At 44.6% G+C, this 24422-nt stretch overlaps 1 protein-coding gene and 1 long non-coding RNA gene across 12 annotated transcripts in view; one reads left to right on the top strand and one right to left on the bottom strand.

Annotated features, from left to right (window-relative positions):
• FRMD4A (FERM domain containing 4A) overlaps positions 1 to 24422 on the bottom strand; it is a 574854-nt gene that overhangs the window by 53284 nt on the left and 497148 nt on the right. For all 11 annotated transcript variants that reach the window (XM_079106538.1, XM_079106536.1, XM_079106537.1 and 8 more), the window contains one exon: positions 23565 to 23651. In XM_079106538.1, coding sequence (XP_078962664.1) covers positions 23565 to 23651 — 87 coding nt within the window. The remainder of the gene's footprint in view (positions 1 to 23564; positions 23652 to 24422) is intronic.
• LOC306641460 overlaps positions 3441 to 24422 on the top strand; it is a 38519-nt gene continuing 17537 nt past the window's right edge. Inside the window, exons 1-2 of the long non-coding RNA XR_013758157.1 lie at positions 3441 to 5402; positions 5518 to 21314. This is a non-coding gene — a long non-coding RNA (uncharacterized lncRNA). The remainder of the gene's footprint in view (positions 5403 to 5517; positions 21315 to 24422) is intronic.

Raw genomic sequence — 24422 nt, 5'->3', positions numbered from 1 at the left:
TCCACCTTAAAGATGTGAGGGCCTTTTCCCTACATCAGATCACCCTGTTTTCTCAGACTCAGGATGCTGCTGGTCAATGCCTGGCCAATGGGCTCACCATCCAAGTACAGCTAAGCTGGAATAAAACCAGTTTTTAGGATGGCCGCATCTTTTTCTTTACAGTCTCCTCTCTGAAATTTTAAAATTATTTTGTCTAAGTAATAAGATGGAGATAGCAACTGTCTCTTCCTACAGAGCTACCTCTTCCATCAGCAGCTCAGTGTGCATCGTACCTGAAACCCAAGGAAACTGTACTTCTCTTTCTCTTTAAGCGTCAATTCCAAGTGAGTGGAGAGACATCTGAAGGAAAGCAAGCAAATCAAAGCCATGCACTGGCTCAGACAGTTTTGTGTCCATGCTGCCTTAGTAGGGTCTTTATTATTCAAATATTACATCAAGGGCTCCCCTTGGATGCTCTGTCACTGTGAATCCTGCAGTGGAAACACCCAGAGTTCCTCTCTGATCCATGGCTGCTAGGTTTTTATGGACATTTCACCTGAACTTCACCATAGTCACAAAAACACCAGAACTAATAGGTTCCATGGCATTGGCCTTTTCACTGGCAGGTGGCACATAGAGTGACATGGCCAGGCACCAAGGCTTTGGAATTTGACTAAGACATTTGAAATCTGCTCCCATGCTTCCACGTTGCTGGACCTTGCGCAAGTTGCAGCATCTCCTTTAGCTTTGGTTTTTCCATCCATAAAATGGGAATAAAGGGCCCTCTAAGGTAGATGTTAGCAGAAGCAGATCCTTGGCACAGTATTGGAACAAAATAAGCACTTCACACACCTGGATCTTGCTGATTCCTAATTGTTCTCACTTCCCCCCAATGCTGGCAAATAAATAACTGCATAATGACCAGACGGAGGCTGGTCATTCTTAATTTTAAAATTAATTAAAATTCTTAATTCTTAAATTTCTTAACTCAAGCCCTGATCTTGGGGTTTAAGGAGAATTGCATTATTTGTGTGCTGGAAATCTTTAAGTAAGTATAAAGATTTATTTTCCCACCCTACTGTCTGTCCTCTTTCCTCTGAAGAAAGGGAGGTGATGGTTGATGGCTGATTGTCCCTCAGCTCATGCTCTTGTACCCACCTTGACCAGGCAAAGTGGGGTCTTGGGTGGGACTTTATGGGTGTGTGACCTGAAGGATCCTCCACTCAGAAGGACCCTGTGATTGGCTGAATGTTATATTGTTGTCACCTTGAAATTTTTAATAAGTTTTCATCAAGGGGTCCTCCATTTCCATCTTGCACTAGCCTTGCCAATTATGTAGCTGGTCTGGGTCTGGTTCTGGTGCTGGTGCTGATAGGCTCTGCCCAGGATTCAGCAGCACAAAGGTGGATAAGGTGATAGGAGGACCCAGGAAGGTTGGATTCTCCCATCTCCTAAAAGGAGAAAAGGTAGCCACCTGGAGTGAGTATGCATGAGAAAACCCCACTTGTGCCTTTCATTTGAAGCCCCCGGATAAAAAACCCAGAGCAGAATGCTCACAGGGTTGGTTCCTGGCAACCCCTTCTTCCCCAACTCCTTGCAAAATAAAACACAAACCACGCCTTTGCTCTAAGTGGTCCCTCATGCTGTTCAGCGTGGAGATCCTTGAGTCTGCCAAGGGGCCCAAACAAAACCATCTGGGCTTGCTGCGGTCCCTCTGTCTGCGGCCACCGTGGCTGCCCCGGGACAGCTTCTGCCTCTGGCTGCCGTTCTCAGCAGTGAACCCTGGAGTTCTGACTCCCAGGCATGTCCCTAGGATGATGTGTCTGTAGGAATGTTTGTAACAGGGAGCAGCACAATGCATTTCCCTTGATGTCTGCCTTAAGCACTATTTTTTATGTGTGTTTTTCATTCTGCAAATGAAATATTGGGAAGGGAGGGTGGGAGTGAGATGAATGTCGGGGTAGTTTTTCAGGATGGGATTGTTGCACTGGACATGAGAAGGGTCCCAGGCATGCTGGCTGAGGATCCTTTTCTCCTCACTTAGAGGAGGGGGCAGAGATGGGGAGCTGGGCACACTGGTGAGTGGGAGTATGAAGACAGCAGAGATGGAGAGGGCAGGGACAGCTGCTATTGGCAGCTAGGGCCAGGTGTCACTGGGCTCTTCCTGGAGCCTGGGGTGTTTCTGTTCATTCCTGTGCCCACAGTTGGGAGCCCCTGCCTGCTCAACACTCCTTCTGTGGCTGTCAGAGCAAAAAAAGATAAGCAAATTAGCAAACAAAAGATGTTCGATCCTGCTGCCCTCTTAGCAACAGGAAAAGGTGGGTCTGACTGCACTGGCTCTAGGACAGTCCCTCATCCTCTGAACCATTACAGGGGAGCCTCCTTCTCTTGGCTATCCAGGTAGCCATCATACGCCAGCCACCACTTAAAGATGTCACTGCGCTTTGCAACTCCACATAAAGACCCATGGGACACTCATAATGATCATCCTTAGGCCTGGGCTAGTTCCCTTAGGATTATGTGTCACTCCCATGGCCAATTATGCCTGTGGAGCTAATTAAAAGCTCAACTGTGTAGTTCTATCAATAATAGAAAAATTTATTAATTAAAACCTACCAAATCAAGGCCGTTCTAATGTCTTCATCCAGACATCTTTTAAAAACTCTGCAGATGTTGTTTTTTTGATCATTTAGCATCCCTCAAGAAGAGTGGCTGGGAAATTTTCTTGGGGAAAATGAGGTCCAGAGAAATGAGGGGAAATGGCCTAGGGCCACACAGCAAGTTAGAGAAGGAACCAGAAATAGAAGTCAAGGGCACCTGGTCCATTACTCCAACCTCTAACTATGTTGCTTTCCCCTTGAGTCCACCAATTAGTGGGAACAGTTCCTAGTCACTAATGGGTGGTTAACTTTACAAGTGGAATGATTTTCACAAATGAGCAACAATGTGACTACAAGGAGGATGTATAAAACCAAATCTTTTTAGTTGTACACAATGGCTTTGCTTCCTCTTTATACCATAAATAATAACAAGTATTACTTTCTTTTCTTGGAGGCCTGGCTTCCTCTAATTTCCTGCATTGCAATCACCTCTGTATTCAGTAGCTTTCAATCAAGGACTAAGACACAACAATAAATGTGATTAAGAACAGCCTCAATGATTTGGGCTTGCACAGGAAAGAAACAGAGAAATCATCACAAAGTTGCGGGGTGCGGTGATGCACACCTGTAATTCCAACAACTCAGGAGGTTGAAACAGGAGGACCACAAGTTCAAGGCCAGCCTAGGCAACTCTTGAGACCCTTAGCAACTTAGCAAGACCCTGTCACAAAATAAAGAAGGACTGGTGACGCTCAGTGGCAAAGAAAGGAAAAAAAAAGAAAAGAAAAAGAAAGAAAGAAAGAAAGAAAGAAAGAAAGAAAGAAAGAAAGAAAAGAAGGAAAAGAAAAGAAGTGATTTCACCAGAAAAGGGTTTGTCACTATTGTTGAGACCCTGGCCCTAGAAAGTGGGTTCTCAGTTTCTAGCCTCATCTTGCTGTGATTCCCAATGTGGTCACAAGCCCTCTACTTGGGCTTTTAATGTCCTCATGTGTAAAATAGAAGATGGGAAACATTTATCCACAAAGAGCAAACAAGAGTGGTTAATAAATACTGCTTTTGAGCCCTGAGTGCAACAGGGTGCACTATAAATCCTTAATGAGCCAGGGCCTAGGTACTGGTTCCTATTAGCAAGTCTGCTGGATTCCCACATCCTGTGTATGGCTGAAGGCTGGGGCAGAGGAAGGGGCCTTGGCTCCGCTGGACTTCCTCTGCAGCCAGGGTTTACTAAGCGCTGGGACAGCACGTGGCATGGTGGGCAAGTACTCAGGATGATGTGGAAATACGGACTTGAGAGGAAGCTTGGTCTAGTGGCTCTTATTCTTGATCAGGACTTCAGGGAGCTTGTCTTCCTCTGGTCCCTAAGGCTGAGTCACCAAGCCTCTTAATGACGTCCCTATGAGTAACTTCCTGCTTCATCCAGAGGGGCCATTATACAGAATCACAGCAGCAATCTGCTCCACCTCCTGCTTTCACAGATGAAGATCCCCAGTGAGAGAGGTTACGGGACGGGCAGAGGTTAAATAAGTCATTGATGATGAGAGGCACATCTTGTGACTTCCCATCCTGGGCTCTTTCTAATACTCCATGAGGGGCTCTTACCATGAATGAGAACAAAAAGATGTTTCAAGTTCTGGCTAAATAAATTCTCGCTTCTTCAGATCAGGATTTGGCAGTCCAAATAATGCTGCATGCTTTCCAAACTCCAGCAAGGAGTCTTCTAATAAGAAGAATTAGACTCCAAGCTCAGGAGGAGATATCCAAACTAAAACTCCACTTCCTTCTTTCACTTCTGCTCTTTCCACTTTCTAGATGCAGAAAGCCACTCACAAGCCTCTAGGTTTATTTATATACTTAGCAAATAAAAATGAGTTGCTATCCACCTGCAGGACAAAAGGAGGAAGTGGCTGAATGTGAGCTGCCTGGAGTTTAAGATGTGAGGTGCCACAGAGGCCCCCAAGCCTGTGCTCAGTGGATTTTTGTCATGTGCATCCTGGTAGGGTTCTGCTATGGTGGCACAATCATTTTTAGGGAGCAAAAAAAGCAGGTGTATGAAAGCAGGATGCAGCCATGGGTTGAAACCATATGTCAGTTTTATATCAGTTCCATAGTATTCAATATATTTTACTTTATTTGTAAAGAAAAGAGAAACAAAGCCCTTGGGTATTACGCAGCATTCAATCCCCATCCTTTCCCACCAATTCAAGTAGTGAGCATCTTCTTTGCACTGGCCTATGCTAATGGGCAGGATGAGAAATGTGCCCAGCACATGTTTATGCAGCCAACCCTTACACTGGTGGAGTCTGCACCTGACTCAACCACCAGAGATCAAAAATATTTGGGAAAAAAAATCCTGCATCACAATGCAGAAACACACAGAGACATTTTTCTTGTCATCATTCCCTAAACAACACAGTATGTTAACTATTTACATCACATTAGATAAGTATCCTAGAGATGATCTAAAGTTTACAGGAGGGTATGCACAAGTTGTTTACAAATATTGCACCATTTTATATTAGAGGCTTGAGCATCGGTGAATTTCGATATCCAAGTAGGGTCCTCAGAGCTAACCCCCTCAGGCACGGAGGGGTGACTATACTTGTAAGGAGTTTAGAATCAAGCTGGGAAGACAAGACTTACAAAATATAGCCTGCATATTCTGTGGTTAGCTGAAAAACTGTCTCTGGTTTCTGTATCAGCCTTTTAAAACTTGATTTGAGGCACTATTCACCTCATCAGGTTAGGGCTCATGCTTTTGTTTCAAATAATCAGTACTCAGGAATTTCACTTATTCTTTTTTTTTTTTTTTTTTTTTTGTGGGGGGTGCTGGGGATTGAACCCAGGGCCTTATGCTTACAAGGCAAGCACTCTACCGACTGAGCTATCTCCCCAACCCCCTCACTTATTCTTGACTGTTTGGGTTCATCATTTTTAAAAGCAAGAACTCCAACTGGGATGCCCATGCCTGATGGTCCATCCACATCTTAGCTTCCTTGTCTCTAAGACATCAGGATGCACAGGTGTTGCTACATTCTAAGCATAGGTCAGAGTCAGACTGTAAATCCAGACGATGCCCCACACCTAGTCTTTTGAATTAAAAAAAAAAAAAAAACTGAGTATTTTGTTTTAAACATTTCCTATGCATGAGAGTTCATATAGAATAGGACCAAAAGCATGATTTTCAAAGTCATACTATCTTCTACTTATTGGCTGTATTTATTTGTCAACTTAATTTCTTTGTGTGCTTAACTTTTTGATGTTCAAAATACTGCTATTGGTAACAGTGCTTCTCATAGGGTTGTTATAATAATGAGTCAATGCATAAAAAACGGTTCAAACGGTGCCTGGCACACAGTAAGCACTCAATAAGTACTAGCAATTACTATGTCCCTTCCCCTTCATTGTTGACATGCCAATATTAGTCTTCATGTAAAAAAATAAAACTTCTGAGTACTCTGAGCACCTATCAGTCCTATAGGTTTGTGAAATTTTTTTTGAAAGATGACTAATATGGTGCCGGGTGCTTAAAACGATGTTTCCTGTTCTGTTGGACTTCTTGCGATGCAAGCCTACGCCTCACCAAGGGTTCGTGATCATTCCATTTGAGCTGCAGGTTGCTGTGTTCTCTTTGGGCTGGTTCATTCTAGCCTTTTCCAGCCAATTCCTGCGTCTGCTGCAATTGTGATTACAGTTCATTTTGACCACTTTCTGGTTATGATTTTTGATCTCAAAATGTTTGCCCCGAGAAGTAAGTATTCTATTATGATATGCCTTGGCATTAACCAAAGCAGAATGGTCTATCACCAGAACCAAATCAGCCCTCCAAACTATGCACACCACCATCGTGGTCTCACATTACCTGTGTCAAAGAGGCTCCCTGGCATCTCTTTATCTCTTTTCTGCAGAGATGGCCCCACAACCCACAAACAAAACAATGGTTAATATTTCTCCACAGCCAGACCTAATGGAATCAAGATGTTCCTCCGGCCAGTTGCCTCCTCTGTCAGACAACACAAGCTCCAAATTGATTTGGTTAATCTGGTGACAGATGCCCAGCACACCAGGCCTTGACCCTTTAATGGATGGCCTCTTTTTAACCCATCAAAAACCTTTTAGCTTCCTTTGGTTTAAGAATCTTTAGAAAGGGAAAAGGGAAAGAGGTTAACGAGTCCTTAAGAAGTCTATGGAGACACAGGCCAGTTTATTTTCCCCTAGTGGACTAGATTTTCTTTTATTTTTCTCCCCACAGGGCCTTTCTCTATATTATTTTCTTTGGCTTTTCTTGCAGAAAGACTTTACCATAGTGCTTTGGAGAATGTAAATACTTTAAAGGCAACTTGAGTTTTTTCTTCCTTATCCTCTGCCTCCCAGTGTAATTTCTTGCCTCCTTAGAGTGTGAGGGTTAGTGTCTGAAGGGCAGAAACTGCCCAAGGAGGTGGAGTACCTGGGTCTAACTTTGGCTTTCCTTACAATGAGTCCTGTGGCCCAGTGATGTGTGGCCTAACCTCTCTGTGTCCCAGACCTTCCTTGAAAAGGATCTACCTCAATTGGATGCCTCAAAGGGGTGAATTAATCTGTTTGGGAGGCACTGAGGGCATCTGGGGAGAAAATCTGGATGGGCCATTTCCCCAGTTTTGGCAAAGACACCTTTTGGATTGCAGTAAAGTGTTATTTTTAAAGCAGGGTTTTAATACTTTGGAGGGCAGACTTTGGAGGTGGGGGGAGCTGGGGAATTTGGGGAATTTGTCAGTTCTCCTACACCTGGTAGCTCTATACAAAGATGTGGCATCACAGAAACATCCCAGTGCCCTTTGTGGAGGTCACCTGACCCCATGAAAGACAGAGATGGGACGGCAGAGGATGATTGGCAACCTGCTGTCCAGGGAACCCTGGTAACAAAACCCTTGTAACGAAAAGGTATCAAGCTTTAAAAAGATAAAATTACAATACTCTAGCCTAGTGTCATATATGTAATAAAAGAAGGAGGGGGAGGAGGAAGAGGAAGAAAAAAGGAGGAGGAGGGAGGAAAAGAAAAGGAAAAAAGGCAAACCAGCAAGCACTGTTTGGGAATCATTTTCCAACAGCAGCTTGTTTGCGTGCTGAAATCCCTCGTACTTCAAGAACGGGCCCCTCCTGCTGGTCACAGTCCTCTGGTTGGTGGGCATAGGAGGGAGGTGCACTATGTGCTCTGAAGTTTCAGGTGTTAGTTCCATGCTCCCCTGGTTGGAGAGTGAGCCAGGCATCAAGGCAGGGGAGCAGGCAGCCGGCCAGGCATTTGCAGCTTGCTTTTTCAAAGGAGCTGCTGCTGGATAACTCTCCTGGTCTTGCAATTGCTCTGCAATTGCAGCTGCAGCCAGTAGGGGGCGAGGCGCTGGGCCTGCCTCCTTTATTCCCAGCTTTGTGTTGTAGGTTCTGAGTTCTGCTTGCCTCAAGGCAGTCAGGGGCCATCTTTGCACTCTGACCCTTGTTGACACTGGTGCTCTCCCTCTCTGGATCCTCTTGCTGGAGCAATGCCATCCGGGAAAGAAGAGAGGTGAGGGGATATTTTCTAGGGGTGAGGACTTCAAGTCTAAATTCCCTGTCTTTCCAGAAGGGCTGGCTCTATTTAAAGCTCTGATCTCCCCCCAGAGGAATCCTAAAGTTGGCAGGTCAACCGGAGGAACTGTGAATTTGGGGGAGGGAGAGAAGTGACAGCAGAAGAGGAAATTGAAACTTTTCAGCAATCTGCCCTGAACTACTTTTTTTTTACCAGAAGGGTTCCCAGTCCCCGATCCCAGTCTGGGCTGGGTTGGTTCTCTCAGATATTCACACACATCCCTGTCACAACAATTATCAACCTGTATTATGAATGTCTTTTTAACTCAAATATCTTCTCCACCAGACTTAAGACCTGGAATGCTATTTTTATAGCCCTGAGTACAATTCCTGGGACATATTAGGTATTCAACAAATGCTTGTTGAATGAATGAATGAATGAATGGAGAACTTTATGAAGTAGGTATCATGGCAACTCATGGCAACTCAAGAGAGGTTAAGTTCACTTTCTTAACATCACACAGATGAGACATGATGGGAGTAAGTTTTCAAACCCTCTTCTTTCTGCTTGAATACAGGCTACTTCCCTGAGGTGAAGAATCTCCAGTGATTAAACCCAGACATTTTGTTAAAAATGCATTTCTCAACTGTTACGGATGTGACAATAGAGAAGTGGTGATTACAGCCAGCCAAGGAGGGATTTTGCCTCAATGAAGGAGCCAAGATCCTTCTCCTGGCAGCTCTGTCTGAACTCAACTCCAGTCCAGAGAGAACTGGGCACATCTACAATCCCAGCGACTCATGGTCCCCAACTAGAATCCTTGAGAGAACTGTCACAACTCATCTTGGAAACATCCTCCTCTGCTCCAGGCTCTCTGTTAGGAATGGGGTGAAGGCAGATGGGACCCATACGGTACAGTCCACTTGTCCCACCAGCAGGTGCCAACAGTGGTGGGCAGAGTTGGGGACAACAGGTTCTGGCTTTGCTGAGGCCTGGTGTTAAACAGGTTTAACAGTTTCAGGAAGGTCAATTCAGCCTTTGAATCATGCACAATATGAGGGGGGGAAAAAGAACTTACAGAACCCAAGTATCGCACGGTTCAGCAGAAACAAGCAGCTATGGTCGAAGACAAAGAGGTTACTAGAATTCAACAATCAGCCTCCCCAACCTAATGCTTCCTGCTTCTAAGAAATAAAAGGAGTCCAGATTAACTGGAATTGTTCAAGGGTCTGCAGGGCTCCAGCTACATGCTCTGGATATCTAATTACTATTAGCTCTCAGCTTCCTTTTGGTTCAATGGACAAAAAAATGAATTCAAAGGAGAGCCCAGATGGGAGCAATTTTTAATGCTTTTCATTTTTTTCATCCACAAAATGAAGCTGTAGAAAGTTACAGGACTCTCTGCTCCCCTCCTTTCCTTTATAGATGTCTTGCTCTTCTGTGGAGGGAGCTCTCACAAACCCTTCCTTACACGAGCCATTCTATAAATAGAAGGCTTAAATCTGAGGCCCCTGTACAAATATGTATGGAGAGTCTTCAAAATTAGGGGCGGTTTGCAACAGGCTATTAGATACTTTGCTCCAACTCCTTTTACCCGTTCAGCCATTTGTGGAGTGTATGGTGTGAGACACTGGGAGGCACCCAGGATACAGCAGTGAATAAAACTGCCCATACATCTTATGAGGAGAGAGGTGAGGAGATAAATAAGAAATAAATAAGAAAACCAGAGAGTCAAAAGATAACAGGCTGCAAGGACAAACGCAGAACAGGTAAGGTGGCTAGGTTGTTGTCATTGTTAATAAGGTAGTCAGGGAAGGTCTCATGAAGGTGACATCTAGTGAACATCAAAAGGAAACCAAATATGTAACTGTGCCCCTATATGAGGGATCACAGCAGGTCAGAGGTCTAGGATGCCATTTGTGTGTGTGCACATGTGCGTGTGCATGTGTGTGCACATGTATGCATGTTATGTTGGTGCAGAAAAAATGTTGAAGTAACTGTCAGAGGACACTGGAATATTATTCTGCCATAAAAAGGAACCAAGGGAGAGGGGTGGGACGGGTGGGGATGGGAAGGACAGTAGATTGAGACAGACATTATTACCCTATATACATGTATGAAAAAAACCTAAAAACTTTATCACTGTCAAAGTTAATGAAAATAAATAAAGGAAACAAGGATTGATCCATGTTACAACATGAATAACCCTTGAAAACATTACTCTAAGTGAAAGATGCTAGTCACAAAATGCCACATATTTATTTTTAAAATCTAGAATAAATGGATCCAGAGAGAAACAAAGTAGGTTGGGGGTACCTAGGGCTGGGGATTAGAAAGAAAAGGGAGTGACAAGAAGGTTCTTCGTGGCTTTCTGCTGTTTTGATCAGTAAATCCTAGACTGGATTCATCATGGGTCCATGATAATCTTTGATTAAAACTCAGTAGAAGTATTTGAAAGTAGCAGGACAAAAAAGTGGCCCCTTAACCTTCAGTGTACCCCTTTTCCATGCGAAGCTTGCTCACTCTTGTCAGACAGTTCCCCGGCCAGCACCCCTTCTCCTCTGCCACAGGGGCCTCTATGGAGCTGACTCACTCCCCGGCCCATCAGCACCAGGGCCGTGGCACTGACAGCGAGCTGTTCTCTTCCCACTCTGCTGGTGAAAATCTGGCCAGTGACCAGAGTCTTATGAGTCTTCAAACCTCAACATAAACTCAATTATGTACTTAAAAATACACATGCAGGCATGGAGATTCACTCAGCTGTGACTTCTAATGCTTACTGAAGGTAGGCATTTGGTTGCCAGTTAAACTTGAGTACCCGGAGGTTGGAGCCCACAGCTCCTCTGGCTCCTTGCCCTCCTGTTAAAATCCAGAACAAGGACATTCATTGCAAGGAGCTGAGCACACTGTAGGGGAACCCTATGGACTACCTTAGATGCCAGTATGGGACTTCCAGAGTGTTCTCAGGACCAGTGAAGAGTTGTGCAAAACCCCACATAGCCACCAGAAACATCCAGAGAAAAAGAATTAGTGGTGGGACAGACAGTCTATATCACTGCCCAGGGCTCTCTGGAGTCTCCATCTACTAACTCTACACAGGTTTGCTGTGAATTATGTTGTCTGTGAGTAATTTTGCCTCTGTATCACTAGAGCCAAGGATGGTAAAATGGAAGACCCAGTGGAGGCCTTGAGATGAGCGATACCCCTAAAGAAAGTTGTGAGCGGACCATCCAGGAGGAGGAAAAAAGCAGGGACCAAGAGCTGGTTAGGAAGCTCACCTGGCTGTTAGATGGGTCAACACATGCCGTGGCTTGTCTGCAGCAGCCCTGGTTTGAGTGACAACCTGGCTCAATTATTAACCTCTTTTCACTGTCAAGAGTGGCCTGGTTTAGATATTAAAACCCATTGGTCCGCCAGGTGTGGTGGTGCACACCCCAAATCCCAGCGACCTGGGAAGCTAGGGCAGGATGATCACAAGTTCAAAGCCAGCCTTAGCAATTTTGTGAGTCCCTAAGCAAATCAGTGAGACCCTGTCTCGAAAAATAAAAAGGTTTGGGGATGTGGCTCAGTGGTAAAGTGCCCCTGGGTTCAATCCTGGTACCAAAACAAAAACAAAAACAAGCCAGAAAAACAAAAAACCCTTTTAGGCTGGGAATGTGGTTCATGCTGGAGAATAGTTGAGTGCCTTGGATTCAATACCCCATACCAAACCAAACCAAACCAAACCAAACCAAACAGCAACAACAAAAAACCCCAACGAAAAGACAAATACTTTGGTTCACTTATCCGAGTACCTAGAAAAGTCAAAGAATAGAAACAGAAAGTAGAATTGTGGCTGCCAAGAGGCTGAGGGAAGAGGAAATGGAAAATCATTGTTTATTAGTTACAAAGTGTCAGTTCTGCAAGAGGAAAACAATTCTGGAGACGGGTGACACAACACTGCGAATACACTTAACACAAGTGAACTGTACGCTGAAAAATGGCTGAGGGTAGATATTAGGGTATGTGAATTTATCACAATTAAAAAAAGAAAAGCCTTGGTTAGATGACTTTAAAACCCCTCACCCACAGCTGGGGTGTGACATGTTTAGGTGGGTAGACACCCAGAGAGAGCTTTTAGACATGTCCTTGGGAGAGGGTCATGCTGTGAACTCACCACTCCCTAGAGGGCAAAGGTGGACGATACCTACTGCCCCGCTCCACCTACTACAATAGGGTGCATTTGGGTCACGGGGAGAGCTCAATAGGGGCACCTGATATCATGTGAGCCTGAGGAGAGGTGGAGTTCAATTGGGAGATGGAAGCAGACCTAACTTTAAATCAAACTTGGAACTGCTATAGGCTAGGTCTTAAATGTTCCCCAAAGGCCCCAAAGTTAAAGGCTTGGTTCCCATGGGGGTGCTGCTGGGAGGTGGTAGATCCTTTAAGTGGGGTCTGGTGGGAGCACCTTGGGTCATGGGGTCTGCCCCTGAAGGGGATTGTAAGATTCCGATTCCTGCCTCTTTTCTCTTTTGCTTTAAGATGAAATGAGTGGTTTTTCTCCACCACTCTCTCCTACCAGGGGTGCTGTGTTAGCACAGGCCCCAGAGCAAAACAGGCCTAGAAAATGGACTAGAAGCATCAAAGTGGCAAGTCAAAATAAAGCTTTTGTCTTTATAAGTTGATCATCTCATGTAGTTTATTACGGGCAGAAAGACTAACACAGGAGTTTCCTAAAGGACCTGACATTCTGATTTTTAAGAAAAGCTTATTTTGCTATTTAAAGGGACTGTGTGACTTGATATTATACAGGAGTGATCAGAAAATCCATAGGCTGCCTGTGGTTTTATCAAGGGACAAGGGAAGAGCACATTTAATGGAATAATGTGAGATACAAGAGATTCACCCTTGAGACCCATGTGGTCAATGTTCTTGCTATCCTATGCAAAGTCTTTGGTTTATAAGCCAGAAACACCAAAGCTATTCATAAGCTACTACTGGTTCGTGGTTTCTTCTGGAGTGAATGAGGCTAGTGGATGCTCTTCTGCAGTGATTTGGGATCCAACAATAGCATTTGGTTTTGATTTGCTTCTTCAAATTACACCCAAGGTCCACGGGGCCTTGAGGAGTAGGAATCTGCATCTGCAGAGTTATTTAGAAGTTTGTCAGTCTCTAGGGAGCCACTGTGTTGTCTGGCTATGTGTTTATTTGAATGTTATAAATACCTAGTGTCATGTTTGACCCCTCTTGTCCACACACTCAGCATGGCTATTTATGTGGCCTCTCTTGGTGTTGGTGTGCATGCCTGTGCAGGGGCGGAGAGGACACGTCTAGGGACTCGGCACTGGTGTGGGAATCAGAGGAGTCCTGGGAGACCACATACCACAAAAGACATATCAGCTGAGGGACAAAAGCTACTTTTGGACATTTAATCAGCTCTAGCTTGGGCTTTGGCTCATCTGGAGAACAAAGACACAGAAACTGGCATTTCCCCCTTCTACTACTTTCTTCTAGAAAAATGCTTTTATTCATGACTCTCCTCTGGCTTTAAAATGAGCTTGCCTCTTGTTTTGTTCCTCTTCCTGAATAGTGTCAAGATGCCCTCAATCTCAAGACTCTTGATCAGTTACATCAACCACCTTGCTGAGGAGGAATCCGAGGTCTAGGGAAGTGATTCATCTTGCAGAAATGGAGCTAGAACGGTCTTGACTATTGGCCCAGATGCCTGGTCACCGCAAGCAATGGCAGGATGCCTGAGGTGGGGGAAAGTACATAGCTCCCCAAAGGTTTGTTGAGCCTAAAGACTGACCCCAGTGACCATCTGGGGGGATCTTCAGAGCTTGAATGCACCTCCTCCAAGAGATGCCTCCAAGCATGTCACACTGTGAGAGAAGTGGACCCCCTTTCTCCTTAAGGGGTATTACATAACTCTTTCTGTACCTTCCTAGGGAAATTCTCTCACATCTCACGTGATAGCTTCCAAGAATTACCCACTTGGATGAGGTAATGCCTTTTCACCTGCTCACAGGCAGATCAACCTTCCTCGAAGGAGAAAGTCTGGCACCAGCATGAGTTTCAACAAGAACACAACATGAATATAAGCTGGTGCTCTTGGAAGCTTGGCTTACTCAAGATTGGAGTCAATGGTCTCCAATGGAATCTGTGGGAACCGGGGGACCCTGGGTTCCCAGATCCAAGGACCAAGGGGAGAAAAGTCAATCATTTTAGCAAAGATACCTTTGCTCTGAGGAGACCCTGTCTTTCATTAGTATAACGGAGAACCGGAAACTGAGAAGCAAACTTATTCAAGATCAAGAAAACTAGACTATATTCATCCTGCATCTTACAGTCACCATTTCACAGACTGAAACACAGAGAATTTCAATAAGTTATCGTGACTTTTTCTGAATATCCTGAAAGTGAGTTAACAGCACCCAAGTTCTTTGGTGGAGATTTACTTTGGATCTTTGAGTGGATGTGGAGATCGCTGGTTTACGAAATCTTTTTGTTTCTTTTTAAGGTACAACTGTTCTAGGAAGGAATTTGGTTTTAACCGACTAAAACATCTCAACAAAAACAGTAAAGCAGAATCACAAAGTTCTCAATTGCCTATATGTACAAGAGTATTCCTCAAACTTTTTAGCATGTATCTAAATCACCTTGAGGGCCTGGGGAGGCAAACTGCAAGTTTCTCCATCTCTAAGCCCCAGCAGGGATTCCAAGTTTGCATTTCTAACGTGTTCTCAGGTGATGTGGATGCTGCTGTTCCAAGGACCACACTTTGAGAACCACTGTGGTCAAAACACTGTGCTGTGTTGACTGTTCTCTTTTTAGGGTTCCTCTTCTAGAATTCCTCTCAGCTGGAGAGAGTCATTTCCCCAAGGTCAAACCTGCTTTGTGCAGGTTGCCTGGAACCAATGACTGGTTAATGCTGGGGGGTAAGGCTTGACCCCAGCCTCACAGGGATGGTTCTGAGGGGTTCAGAACATCAATCTGGGTTGAGTGATGCCATGTCAGGACTGCACAGGAGCTTTTTTCTCTTTCTCTCTCTCTCTTTGCTTTGTCCTGCTTATTTTCCATTTTCCTAAAGCTGGAAGTCTCCCCATTACACTTCCTGCACACAAGCCCATCTTACCCTCCTGTCCTTTCCAGGGAACCTGAGGTAAAGAGTCACTTAAATGCTCCCTGCTCAGAGACTGCTCCTGCCCTGACTCTCCTGCTTTATTGTCTCCACAGGGTTTATGGGACCTCTGTGTTACAGTGTTATTTACTGCTGTCATTTGACTTCCTTTCTCACTAGACTGTGGGCTCTGGGAGGGCAGGGAGCTTGTCTCCCCTGATCTGTCTGCAGAGCTGAGAGCAGGCTCTAGTAGATGATAGGCACTTGGACAACATTTAATGGACAAGTGAATGAACTTCCATGGGGAAGAGCCACATATCCTCACCACAACCAACAACTCCAAGTATTGTAGTGACCTAGGAAGTCTCAGAAAATGGAAGGTGCTTTCAAAACTGTTGTCTGTAGTTAGTAATGCCTTGAATTTACTTAGGGCTTCATATTTTTTTAAGCAGTTTATTCAATGTTTATAGCAAGCTCATATTGATATATGAGCAAGATCAGGTTTCTTTCAAGCACTAAGAGAAGACAAATGGGACTTGGTGAAGCAGGGTGACTTGCTCAGCCAGAGTAGTGCAATAAATTAGGGGCCCACCCAGAAATGCTGGGTCTTGCTTCTTGACCCCAGGATCTTGCCTCCACTTATCATCGTCAGAGGCAAGCTCAGGTCAGTTCCCCCTGAGCCTCGCTGTTTAGTCTGACTTCCCTCCAGAAACCCTCACATGGGTGCCATTTCATTGGCCAGGACTTCATTGTTCCACGATCTGCAGTGAAGTTCTAACACTCTAGCTCAACACATTCAGGTGATCACAATTCTTGAATGGGAGGAGAGGCTGGGTTTCCTCTTGCAACATGATAATACTGTACACCTGATAGTGGTGGTTTGAGAAGGGCCATGTTCAGGACGATGTTCTCAGAACCTGTCTTTTTTGTTTTCTTTATTGGGAGTTTATTTTTAAATGGCAGTTTCTGGTAACTCCCTATGTTCCCTTTCCCTCCCCCAAGCCTGCTCCTCAGCTTTGAGGCTGCCCTCCCTGATGACCCATGGCCAGGGCCTGTCATCCACAGGCACTAAACCCTTCCAGGTCCACTCAGGCCATCATGGAGATCTGAAGGGCAGATAAGAGGCAAATGGAGGAGGCCCTTTGATCCTGCACTGTGAATGGCAGAGGCTGCAAAATGCTAAGAATGCTAAATGTATTAAGTGTAGCTTTTCTCCCAGGAGGGCACAGGGTGTGGTTTCCGAGGGGAATACAGATGCTAGAATGAGGGAGCCGCCCCTCAGCCAAGCCAGAGGGCTCAGCAATCGGCAAATGAGTCAAGCACACCCAAAGAGAAGCTGAAAACGAAGTCAGCAGTTCTTATCACACTGAATAATTTAGCAGGGCCAAGCTGCTGGGAGCCAGCTCATAGTTAATGGAATATTTCCTGTAAATATTATCTTCCCTTCCTGTCTCATCATCTTGTGCAGTTCAAAAGTCTTTACTAATCTGGGGAGGTGACAATAATGCATCAATTCCCAGGGCCAACACCCCCACTTCTGAAATACTCTTAGGAATCATAGGAAGCCATACCGGCTGCTCAGGGACAAGGGGCAGGCTAATTACTCTGGTTCTTTCTCCTAATGCCTCAGAAGAGACCCCACAATGCTCCTAATTGTACATCTAAGTGTACATAAAAGCCCCCCTAATTGCACATCAAATAAATAAGTAAATGCTGTCTGCTGAGTGCGTAACAAGGACTGCCGTCGCCATTCTTTCCCAATGGAGAGCGTTCATTGAATGTGGCTGATGAATAGGCTGAATCTGGGACTGGTGATTTACAGGTATTGAGTATTCCTTTTAGGATGGGTCTTATGAGTCACATGCTTCACACTATCTGCTCTCTGATGCTTCCAGCCTCAGATACAGCACGAGGAATCTTTAACTCTCTTAGTGTCCCATTCAGATGGGCTGTTCTGCTTTAATTTATAACAGCCTCTGATGATCAGATGCTCTGCCCACAGCTGTAAAGAGTACAAAACACAGGGATTCTTCAGAGAAGAGGGCTCAGTCTGGCACTGGCAATGCTGGGAGTCTTTGGTGCAGAACAGCCTGACCTCCCCACACCCACACCACTGGGACTGATGCTGCTCAAAGCGGGTAGATTGTCCCAAAGATGAGAGTTATCCTACTGTTTCAGGCTTTGATCTACGTACTATGAGGACCTCCTCCTTTACAGATGGAAGCCCCATCTGCGAATCTGCCCCCTGGAATCCAGATTCTACAAAAATTAATAAATAGGGCCTCTTCAATATGTATCATTTACTTCTTACTCAAAGGTCTTCAGGAAAGAAAGAAAATATGCTTGCTTATTACAGAGCAACTGGTGAAATCCACGGGACAGCCAGTGTCACTGTTGATGGTCATTTTTCTGTCTTTGATGGCCTGGGTCTCTGTACTTGACCATAAATGTACACTAAGATGAAGCTCAAGAGTTACTTCAAGGGCCCAAGCACCAGTCAGACACTGTTTCATTTGTTCCGGAAGCTGATAGGACCTTAACTTGTGAAACCCGAAGCCTCTCACTTAGGCAGCGCTTATTTCCAAACATGTAATGTACGTGCTAAAATGGAATTCTGTAATAAGGATAAAATAGGGTAAAATACTCTATAAAGCTACAGGAGTTTTTGTTAGCTACTGTGACTTTCTGACTTCTGTCACCACTACTAAACGGAGACCACTGGGCACGTAGACATGGCAGCTCTCATGCTCTGACACTACACCACGCTGTGCAGAAACATGCCAAGATTACCAACCAGCGGAAAGGGGAGAGTAGCAATATGCAAAGGGATGTGTCCAAGTGTAACCTGGCATGTGAATGTGACAAGAGTTCAGAAGTGGGGAGGCAGGCTGAGAGTGAGAAAGAAATATCACTGGCTGAAGGGTGGAAGCAGGATTTCCTGAGAGCCTCTGAGGCGCTATTTAATGGCTTTCAAAAATTTCTGCAAAAGGGGGATCATGGACTGAAATTGAATTCCATGCAGGTCTGAGTTTGGTGTAATGAACCCAACCACTGAGTGTAACTATTTAGCTCTAAAAATAAAAATAATTTAAAAAAATTAATGGGAAGATTTTAAAGACACTTAAAAATTACTCGCATCAGCAATTCACTTTTTAAAAAGATATTGTAACATAAAAAAATCAGAAATTTAAGATTTACACAATTTTAAAATTAAGGCGATTTCTTAAAAAAAAAAAAAAAAAACAAAAAACCCACAACCTATCTATAGATATGGTTTGGGGGTTTGCCTGATTTGTTTTTCAAAGCAACTCACATAAGCAAGCAAGGATCATTGCTCTGGGGAATGCGATTGTATTGCAGATTTCAAAAACTTATTTGGTACTGTTTACCACTTTTTAAGGGCGTTTTGGGGGCTATTCCTCTGCATGTTGTCCCCAAATATGAGGGATGTGATCTTCAGAAGTTTAACATTTCTGAACTCTTCTGAACACATCCAAAAGGCAAAATCCAGAAGGCGAAATGTTCCCACATGTCTAGCATTTCCTGACACAACATGTGCCGCAAAGGTCAATTTTTGTTTGTTTGCTTTTAAACATTTTAAACAAAACTCAGCAGCTTGCGGCTTTGAGAAGATCCAGCAGCAGATAGTAGGGCACAATCGGAAGGGAGTAGCATGCTCTCTCTCCTCTGCTCCACCTGTGAGGTACCTCTGTACCAAAGCCAAAACCACCAAGCTTCATAGTGAGGATCCAGGGACACAGGATAGGCTCTGGAGATAGTGGCAAACTGCATTCCAGCCAGACAACAGGACCAAGCTACAGCAGCCCTGCCTGTTTCTGGACAGCCTCCTCAGGGGTTTTTGGGGGGCATTTGAAAATGCATGAGCGGATTCTCACAGGCAGCTGCTGAACTCCTCTGGCTGGGCTAATGGTTTACCGCGCACATCAGAGGATGCCTTTAGGCCCTTCAAAGGGAAGCAGCAGGCTCAGCCCTGACGCTGCCTTTACTTGAATGTTGGTTCTTAGTACTGTAGTGCCATGTGACAGAGCCGCTGTAACTGGGTCAGAGTGTCAGCGAAGGTCTGTCTGCCCCGGGCGAGAGCAGCTTCCTGGGCTACAGATGCAGCTGTTACCACACACTTCTCTCCAGGTGCTCAGAACTGGGTGCCGCTGTTCCCTGAGTACCCCTGGGGGCTGGAGGTGGCCTGGCCCCTGTGCCAGGAGGGAGTGGTGCCACCTGGAGGGCATCCTTCACATGGAGCTCATTAAGCGTCCCTCACAAGCAGCTTGCTAAGCCTCAGATCTATGCTTGGGGACTTGCCAGCTCTCCCTGTGTAAGACACTGGAGCCACACCTGCTGAGCTTAGCTGACTTCTCCCAAGTCTGAGTGTGCAAAGGAAGCATGGATGTCCAGTTGGGATGGTCCCCATCTCCAACTGCACACCAGAATCACTGGGAGGCTTTCTATCTGCTCAGCTACAGGGTCACAGGGAGTGGACAGGACTGGAGGAGGCATCCAGACACTTAAGAAGTCTCCTATGGGTTGCTGACATAACCACAGTCTGGAGACACCGCAGATGGACTGTGGTACTTCCCTAGTGAATGTGTGTTGCTTTCCTCACTATGCGCCTCCTTAGAGTCCAGTTCTGGAACCAGGCTGGGAGCCCTATGTGCTCAGAGCCTCTCACGAGTCCTACTTTCACCTTTCATGATGGTGATGATGTTGGGTGTGAGAAGAAGAAACAAGTACCCTGCCCAGCTCTTCTTGCAGCCGCTATTTGATAACTATGGCTCTGGTCTTTGGTTTTAAGTCGAATCAATGTTTTAGCAGAAGTTGGTACCCTTTGAAGCTAATGAAGCTGGGACTTCCTTTCAAGGGCCTTTCAGAGCCCTGATCTTAACTTGATTATAGAGTTGCTTCTCAAAGAGGGCCCCCTGCCAATGTACAAGCTTCAGGACTCACACAATTAGGACCTGCCTCTCTCTCCCAGGGATCATCATGATAAGGAGATGAAATCTTTAACGCAGTCAATGGTGACTTTCTGGGGGTGGGGATGGCTGCTCCTTCTCTTCCTTTCCCTTTCAGTCTCTGGTCCACCACTCCCAGGTCTCCCTTCCTCAAGATTCCATGCCTTGCCTATGAAGCCTAGCAATCCCTTCAGATTGCCCTCTTACTGCCTTGTCTCTCCCCAGAGTTGACCAATAACATCTGCCTTCTAAACATCTTCTTTGAATTTTTCCTCCTCTATCCCTACTACTGAGAGCCAACCCCAGTCCCCAACAGTCCTGGCTTCCAAGTCCTGTGTTCCTCCAATCCATCTTCCATGCAATTAGCAGATGGATACTTCTATATCAATGAAAACCTGATGGTATTCTCCTTGGCTCCACATACTATTCTGTGGCTCCAGCTGCTGAGTCAGGGTGAAGTTGTCTTAGCAAAGCCTTTGAGGCCTCCAGAGCTGGTCACTGCAGGCTTCTCAGCCTCTCCTCCAGCTTCTTCGGCAGCCTGTGCTCCAGCTCTATGCGTGCTCTGAACTCCCTTGTACCCTGCTGCCCTCCACTGAGCATCCCTACACACTGACCACTCTCTCACGCCCCCCTCCCCAGTCCTGTTGTCCATCTGCAAAACCCTCCCTGAGCTGTAAGACCCAGAGCACCTTTGCTTCTTCTATGAAGGCCTTTCTCTCTCCTTACACCCAGTTGGAGTCTCTCTTCATTTACCACCCACCTCACAGAGGCTTCTACAGGACACCAAGATGTTGCTATGGTTTGGAGTGTGTCCCTCAGTGATTTATATGTTGAAATACCTCACCCCATTGTAAGGCAGTAGGAGTGGAAACTTATTTTGACTATGGTGTTTAGAGGTCGCCTTTGGGAGATGACTAGGATTAGATAACATCATCCATGTGGAGTCCCCATGATTGCATTCTGGTAGCTTTATAAGAGGAAGAGACCAGAGCATGCACACACATAAACTCATGTGCACATGCACACACATTCCCTGTCTCTTGCCATATGAGGATGCTCTGTGCTGCCCAGGGACTCTGCTAATAAGAAGATCTTCACCAGATGTAGCCCCTTGACCTTGGACCTCCAGAACTGTGAGCCAAAATAAACCTTTTTTCTTTGTAAAGTTACCTAATCCCTGGTAATGTGTTATTAGTAACAGCAAACAGACTCATAATCACTGACTCAATTATCACATGGCTGTTTCCTTGATACACTGGGAAGGCCTGGAAGACTAGATTTGTGTCTTCTTTGTGTCTTACAAGGTATGTAAGAGGTATGCAAGGTATGCAGTAACCATTTTCAAATGAATGAATGAATGAATGAATGAATGAATGAATGAATGAATGAAGACTCCAAAAGTTCCATATCTCAGTTTTCCTTCCACAGTAATAGGCTTGAGAATTCCAATTTCTTCTTCAAAGGCCACAGAAACATAAGTTCTTTCAAATATCAATTCAGTCTGAATTGGAGCCAATGTGCTGGAAAAATATATTGACCTTTTAACATTTTTAATTCACTGACCTAAGAAAGTTCCACAAGTTATTTTAAATTCTCTTATTCAGTGGCTGATTATTCACACCTGTGGCCTCTTTCCTTATCTCAAAATCTGTTTTCCACTCTTACACTGTTACAATTTATTGAGCCCTTGGTATATGTCCCACCTTGTGTTTGACATGTATCAAGTGGTCTTTCATTATCTTTTCAATCTTCATTAGAACCATAATTAGGAAAATAAAGAGCATTTAAATATATTAATACATTGAAAGGAACAAGTCTGAATACTTATTGGTGTCTTTCAAAAAGCTTTGAGGGAGAGACTCCAGCTGTTGGGTTTTAATGAACTCTGCTGAGGATCTCAATTATCCACGCTGGCCTTGGTTTTTCGATGTGGGCAAGAGAAAGCTGCATATACTCCAAGCAGGACTTTGTTAAAGGCCCTGAGAGTGTTCTTGGCTTTTGCAAGCAGAAAATCAGTCAGACAGGTTGGAGAGTGAGAGGAGAGTCTACATAAAAAGGAGGAAGAAACAAAGAGGAAATTTGACCAGAAAAGCACAGAAAATTAGAAAGACCCTATGGTAACAAGCATGGGGAAACAGGAAGAAAGACACAGAAATACAAACTCTGCGAATGAAAAAAGAAAAAAAAAAAGAGGGAAAAATAGGAATAAAAAGTCTAGTTCATTTTGCACATGTAAATGGAAGCAGAGATTTTGGTGGTAGCTACAACCAACATACCCCCCTGAAGAGCCGGGTTCCCACTGACTTGATCCTAGTGAATAACTCCTCCATCGCTTCTCAGGATCTTATTTAGAACTTAAAGGATTTACTGATCAATTGAGTGAAAATCCTCCCCAACCCAGGACATTTCCCCTATTAATTTAACAAAGTTGGTAAGGTCAGACATTGTTAACTGGCTCGGGTATGATAAGCTCAGATGTGCAGCGTGGGTTTCAATCCTATTTGTGGATTGTCATTCAAACCACAATGATACATAATGGACCAGTCGTGCAAGCTCGCTCTCGCGCTCTCTCTCTCTTAGAGCAAGTGTGGTTTTGATAGATATTTAATATGTATTTCAGGGTTAGAACTACATACCATCTCTCTGTCATTCTCTGCCAGAGATTCTGAATGACAGCACTCGCCTCAAAGATATTTTTCCATTATAATTTTTCAATTTGTTCTGGTCTAAAAAATGTGTGTAAATGAAAACAGAAAATTCAAATATAGTGCCCCCTTCCAAGATTCCGTCTTGTGTTTCCAAGGACTTTGCAGACCCTTCTCTGCTTCCCTTTCTTTCTCTTTTGGCAAATAACCTTATTTTCTAACCACTTCCTGTAAGCCCTAGGATATCTGGATTTTCAAGACTTCCTCGTGCTCATCTCTTTATTCACCTCTTCCTGACCTGAGACCTGCTTGTTTTAAAGAAAAAAATTATTTATTTATTTATTTTTTTTAGTCCACCCACCTTCCCCTACCCTGACCCAAAAAATCTTTGAGAGAACTCAGATTGGCCTCAGGATTCAAGATAGATGGCCTTTTGTTTTCCCAGAATATACGGCACCAAGAAAGCAAGGAAACAACAGTCTCCCATCTGCTCTGGGAAAATTGAGCCAGGCATCTTACCTTAAATAATTATAACAGCTTAGGTTTCCTTAGCGACAGGGTGAAAAAAACTATTTACCCAGGGAACTCAGGATTATTGTGGAGTAATTTGTATATACTTAAATTAGCAGGAGATTGGCAAGCCTCTGGGCTACACGGTGTTAGCATTTTGACTCACTTTTACCCTGGTTTCTCTCTCAAAATGAGAGCCGTTAAGCCGACAAAGAAGATTGCTCTTACCTTCCTTGGCTTCACTTTATCATGGTAGTCATACTGGAAGATTCCTTTGTAGCTTAGTCCCAGCCACCATGGTATCCCCTGCTTGTCCTAGAACATCAAAGGGAGTATAGGTAAATATGGGCTGCAAAAGATACCTGGATCCAGAGGAGATTCTCCCATCTCAGCTGAAAACAAGGGAAAATGCATTTAATTTGGAAATTAACAGATGTGTCCATCATAGAAAGATACTCAGTTCTAAAAGCAGGGAGCCCTGGGCTGGGGAACTGGCTCTGTTCCTAACCTGCAGCACTGCCCTAGCAGCATCCCTCCCCTTATCATTAAGGAACAAGTGCTCTGTCCCTTTTTTTCCTTCTAAGACTGTGGATCTTCCCGGCGGGGTCCCTCATTCACCAAGCAGAAAACCTGAGAGATGTGGAACATTCCAATAAAATAAACCGCCTTCTGAACTAGAAAACTGCCAACTAGAGACTACAGAAAGGGACTCCTCTCTTTTTTAAGGATTATGCAATCAAAGCAGGGAGTTGGCTCAGTTTTACTTAGGAACCTCTCCAGCCCCAAGGCAGCACAGGCCAGAAAGTGTCACTTCTGATGTCCTGCTCCCTCGTGAAGACAGCTGGGTGCTAGGAAAGGCCTCAGAAATGGCACTGTTGGACAAGATAGGAAAACTGAAGCAGAAACATTTTCAAGGTAGCAAAATGAATTCAAAACACCAAGTCTGTTTATTCATTTTAAAGAGAGACCTTGTCACCTCCATGGAAGGAGCAATTCTATATTCAAATAGGATGATTCTGAGTTGCTGAGGAATGTTCCCAAATGCTAGTGTTTTATGGTGGGCATGCCAGGGGCTTTCCCCCAAGA

Source organism: Sciurus vulgaris, assembly GCF_902686455.1.
Source record: "Sciurus vulgaris genome assembly, chromosome: 12".
NCBI lineage: Eukaryota > Metazoa > Chordata > Mammalia > Rodentia > Sciuridae > Sciurus > Sciurus vulgaris.
This window is presented reverse-complemented; position numbering and strand designations above follow the sequence as displayed.